Raw genomic sequence first — 5,188 nt, 5'->3', positions numbered from 1 at the left:
TATATATATATACCACAGTAAAGCATGAGGGTGGAAGCTTCATGCTGTACATTGTTTTTTATTGGCTAGGATTTGAAAACTGGTCAAAGTGACAATTACTCGAAACACAATGCTCCAACGGTTTAAACAGGACCTGTTAAATCTCCTAGAAGGGTCCAGTCAAAGCCCAGACCTCAATCCAAACAGGTCATCCAAACAGAAACAACGCTTCCTTGTCCACTCAACTGTCAAGCCTGTGTGTTTTTCATCATGTAAAAAGACTGGCTTTGCATGCAGACTAGATTTTTATAACTTGTGGACTGTGTGCACTGAGAATGCCACATGCATCAATAAAAATCTCGAAAAGGAGCTGTCAAATACATAACAGACAAAGAACATTGCAGGTGAATGATAAGAAAAAAAAGAAAAACATCAAGGACACGTTTTAAGGAAATATAGTGTGTGGAAATTTGCTGCTAGCCACATTTCGATAAACATTGTTCATACAGTGGGGCAGAAAAGTATTTAGCCACTGATTGTGCAAGTTCTCCTACTTAGAAAGATGAGAGAGGTCTGTAATTTTCATCATAGGTACACTTCAACTATGAGAGACAAAATGAGGAAAAACTCCAGGAAATCACACTGTAGGATTTTTAAAGAATTAATTTGTAAATTATGGTGGAAAATAAGTATTTGGTCAATAACAAAAGTTCAACTCAGTACTTTGTAACATCACCTTTGTTGGCAATGACGGAGGTCAAACATTTCCTGTAAGTCTTCACCAGGTGTGCACACTGTAGCTGCTATTTTGGCCCATTCCTTCATGCAGATCTCTTCCAGAGCAGTGATGTTTTGGGGCTGTTGCTGGACAGCACGGGCTTTCAACTCACTCCACAAATTGTCTATGGGGTTGAGGTCTGGAGACTGGCTAGGCCACTCCAGGACCTTGAAATGCTTTTTACGGAGCCACTCCTTCGTTGCCCGAGCTGTGTTTGGGATCATTGTCATGCTGGAATACCCAGCCACGTTCCATCTTCAATGCTTTCACTGATGGAAGGAAGTTTTGGCTTAAAATCTCACTATACATGGCCTCGTTCATTCTTCCCTTAACATGGACCAGTCGTCTAGTCCCCTTTGCACAAAAACAGCCCCAAAGCATGATGTTTCCACCCCCATGCTTCACAGTAGGTATGGTGTTCTCGGGATGCAACTCAGTATTCTTCTTCCTCCTAACACGATGAGTTGAGTTTTTACTAAAAGTTCTAGTTTGGTTTAATCTGACCACATGTTATTCTCCCAGTCCTTTTCTGGATCATCCATATGCTCTCTGGCAAACTTCAGACGGGCCTGGACATGTACTGGCTTAAGCAGGGGGACACGCCTTGCACTGCAGGACTTGAGTCCCTCTCAGCATAGAGTGTTACTGATGGTACCTTTGTTACTTTGGTCCCAGCTCTCTGCAGGTCATTCATCAGGTCCCTCCGTGTAGTTATGGGATTTTTGCACACCGTTCTCATGGTCATTTTGACCCCACGGGATGAGATCTTGCGTGGGGCCCCAGATCAAGGGAGATTATCAATGGGCTTCCATTTTATTACAATTGCTCCCACAGTTGATTTATTCACACCATCCTGCTTGGCTATTGTAGATTCACTCTTCCCAGCCAGGTGCAGGTCTACAATTTTCTTCCTGGTGTCCTTTGACAGCTCTTTGGTCTTGGCCATGGTTGAGTTTGGAGTCTGACTGCTTCAGGCTGTGGACAGGTGTATTTTATCCAGATAATGAGATCAAACATTAATACAGGTAACGAGTGGAGGACAGAAGAGATTTTGAAAGAAGTTACAGGTCTGTGAGAGCCAGAAATCTTGCTTGTTTGTTATGGACCAAATACTTATTGTCCACCATAATTTACAAATAATTTTTTTAAAATCCTACAATGTGATTTCCTGGATTTTTTTTCCTCATTTTGTCTCTCATAGTTGAAGTGTACCTATGATGAAAATTACAGACCTCTCTCATCTTTCTAAGTAGGAGAACTTGCACAATCAGTGGCTAAATACTTTTTTGTCCCACTGTATATTTCATCCAACTTGTGGTGCCTCGTCACTTTTTCTTTTGCTTCTTTTTTTTAACAGACAGCCAACCGTGCTTTATACTGCCACCAGTTAGTGCGGGTTCATGAGCGGAAACTTCTAGTAAAGCTGACCCCAAACCTTTCTGAATTTGACTCAAGCTTCAGGAACAATCTTACCCTTCAGCCCCTCTGCTAACAGCGCTGCCTCGTGCTCAGTGTAGTGCACAATCGGAGGAGGGGACAGCGGGCGAAAGCGGTCTTCATGGATCTTGCGACGGTGTCTTTCCTCTCTGGCCAGTAAGCGCTGTTTGCACTCCCACTCGTACAGGTCATCTCTGGCTTGAGCAAAGTCCACGTGGATCCTCCCAGAGTCCTTCTTATCAGTGCTGGATCCGATTCGCATTCGGTACCCTGAAGTAGTGGCAGGTGCAAAACCAGGTGAGCTTTAATCATACGGACACCTGCATCTAAATTTCATCTGTATTCAGGAGGTTTGAAGAGTTAGATTAAATGTGCTCACCTGACAGGTAGAGGGCTTTGTCAATCATGAACTCTTCACTGAAGCGGATGTGGCAGAAGTTCTTCTTGCTCTTGCGGATGGCAATGATCTCCCCGCACTGATCGAACACCTCTCTGATGATGTCTTCTGTAGCATTCTCAGGCAAACCCCCCACAAACACTGTCTTGCAGCCTGGGGGGCGCTCTCGAGTTGATGGAGGGGGCAGATCTGCAGCACAAAGACATTATTATGTAAAGTCTTATTTCCCTGGTTACATCAACCTGAATGCTAATAAAAGCCTGTGCACGGTGGTTTATGGCATCTCTCTCTGAATCACTAAGTGAAGCTCTTGAACCGAGACGCACGTTAAAACAAACTGTTTTCAAAACCTCAATTCTAATCTTTGAATGATTGTGATGTCATTCAGAGGGAGCTGGCGGGTTCTTACTGGGGTTCTGGGGGAACAGAGTGCAGCTCTTGCAGTGGATGATCTCCTTGATGACGGGAACATCTGGGGGTACAGGTGGAGGGGGGACCAGACTAATTCCTGCCATCATGGGGTTAATTGGTGCTATGAGTCCCAGACCAGGGTCAAACCTCTGGATGCACAGAGGCTCTGTGGGCCAAAGTAGAAAGAAAGAGAACATTAAAAAATCTGTTAAATGAAAGAGACTCAAAAACACACAAAGCCGTACTTCATACTTCATATCTGGAGACTGGTTTGAAATGACTTCAGATGAATAATCAAATCCTCTGAGAATGCATCATATTTTGAATTTCTTGAAGGAATTCCACACGCTGTGAAGGTAATGGTTTCTTTTTTGTGGATAAATTATAAAAACAACATGTGCAATGTTCTGTGCAGTCTGCTTGTTGGGAGTGACTCAGATAATACCACATCAGATTTTTGCTCAATATTTGAAAAACTGCCTTTTAAAAATACATTTTTATTTTTGCCAAAGCAAAAACATTGTCCCCCTTCCTCCACCCCTTTTGCCTCTAAGTGATGGGAGACGATTATAATGCTCATTATAGATGTGACGTTTATCCATCCAAACAAAGAGATGCAGACCATGGTCTATAAATATCCATATTACATTGAAACTGACATTCTATTAATGTTTTTAATTGTTTTATATCGATAACTGTGTTGGGAGTGTTACGACTACTGGACTGGATTTCCAACTGGTTTTGGACAATTTCTAAGAAGAAGATCTAAAAAAGTTAAATCTGGTCCTCTGGACATTCAAAAAACAAAACAGAGGACCAGATTTAACTTTTTCAGGGTTTTCTACCTGGATTATTGAGCATGCATCAGGACACTAAGAAGAAGAGTTTGGACAAATCGGAGGTTGACATCTTTAGTTCCTGAGGGACTCAGACAGCAGCCGATCAAATCAAACTGTACGCTGCTTGTGCAAACTGATAAAACCTTTAAAATAAACTCCAAGAATCCATTCAGAAGTTTCCACTGTTGGCATGAGGTTATAACATCATCACATCTTTCACTCACACTCACTGAAGAAGATACGTGATAGTGAAATGTAGCCAGAACAGACCTGATCAAACTTGCATTAGACAAATATTAAAGTGCTTAAATTCATGAGCAGTTCTTTCAACTCTTATTGGGTGAGAGTTTTATAAAACTGACAATCTTTTTTGTAAAACACAAATGTCACTTTTCAAAAACAAACAAAAAGGACAATCCACAGAAGCAAACTTCTCGGTGCTTTCCCCCTCATTTTCAAACGCAGATATTATTATTACATCTCTACAGCACTTTTATGCTAATGCACCTGCGATACAGGCGAGCACAACGTGTTTATTCATCCAAGGTAAATCACGACTTGTAACATTTTGAACATGCTGTTCTTTCAAGGACAAGCTGTTAAACGAGTTGTATCCTCGCAGACATTTCATTCATGTTTATAATCAGTATTTGTGTTGGGAGGCTGATCCTTTTCTAACAAGACTGAAGGGACAACTCCTACTGCTCCATCATTAGGACTTCTCTGAATTCTTTTTAGATGATTTACAATAAATGCCATTTCCCCCAATACTTTATATACGAATTGCAAATAAAATTTATTTACATCCTTGTATGTTTTATGAAATTTTTGCTGTCAAATATCAACAATGGTCAATAAAATTAAGAAAATATAAAATAATCTTCTAAGTCAAAGTTTGATTTTCACAACATAAAACCAGTTAATTCAAAACGTGTAAGATAACACGTGTGTGACATTCAACTCACCTGCAGTTTATTATGCCAGAGTTTTAGTGTCAAGCATCGTATGCAGAGATTCATGTCTGTCTTGTAAATGATGGTGTGCAGTCTGTTGCAGGACCGAGTAATGTTGTGATGCATGTAGCACTCCGAGTGTGCGCTGAAGATCAGCCTCAGCTACCACCACAACAAAGCTTTGCTATCTCTAAAACTGAAGATGCAGCTGCTATGGTTGCACGTGGAGACCTTCTTGAATGGTGCTGATGCAAAAAGTTCCACTGTAGCTGTCCATCCAACGATGACTTTTTGAACTTTTCATCATCCATCAATCATCCATCCAACAATGACTTTCTGAACATTTCATCATCCATCAATCATCCATCCAACGATGACTTTCTGAACATTTCAT

At 41.2% G+C, this 5,188-nt stretch overlaps 1 protein-coding gene across 1 annotated transcript in view; it reads right to left on the bottom strand.

Moving 5' to 3' along the window:
- Positions 1-2,207: 2,207 nt before the first annotated feature.
- The window catches only part of LOC119419409 (ecto-NOX disulfide-thiol exchanger 1), a 52,194-nt gene continuing 49,213 nt past the window's right edge, over positions 2,208-5,188 (bottom strand). Inside the window, exons 3-5 of the mRNA XM_037686716.1 lie at positions 3,001-3,168; positions 2,574-2,780; positions 2,208-2,464 (exon numbers count right to left, since the gene is read on the bottom strand). Of these exons, the coding sequence (XP_037542644.1) occupies positions 2,208-2,464; positions 2,574-2,780; positions 3,001-3,168 (632 nt within the window). The remainder of the gene's footprint in view (positions 2,465-2,573; positions 2,781-3,000; positions 3,169-5,188) is intronic.

This window comes from Nematolebias whitei, chromosome 13 (genome assembly GCF_014905685.2).
Source record: "Nematolebias whitei isolate Nwh7 chromosome 13, NemWhi1, whole genome shotgun sequence".
Taxonomy (NCBI): Eukaryota; Metazoa; Chordata; class Actinopteri; order Cyprinodontiformes; family Rivulidae; genus Nematolebias; species Nematolebias whitei.
The sequence above is the reverse complement of the archived record's forward strand: the minus strand, read 5'-3'. Positions and strand labels throughout refer to the sequence as shown.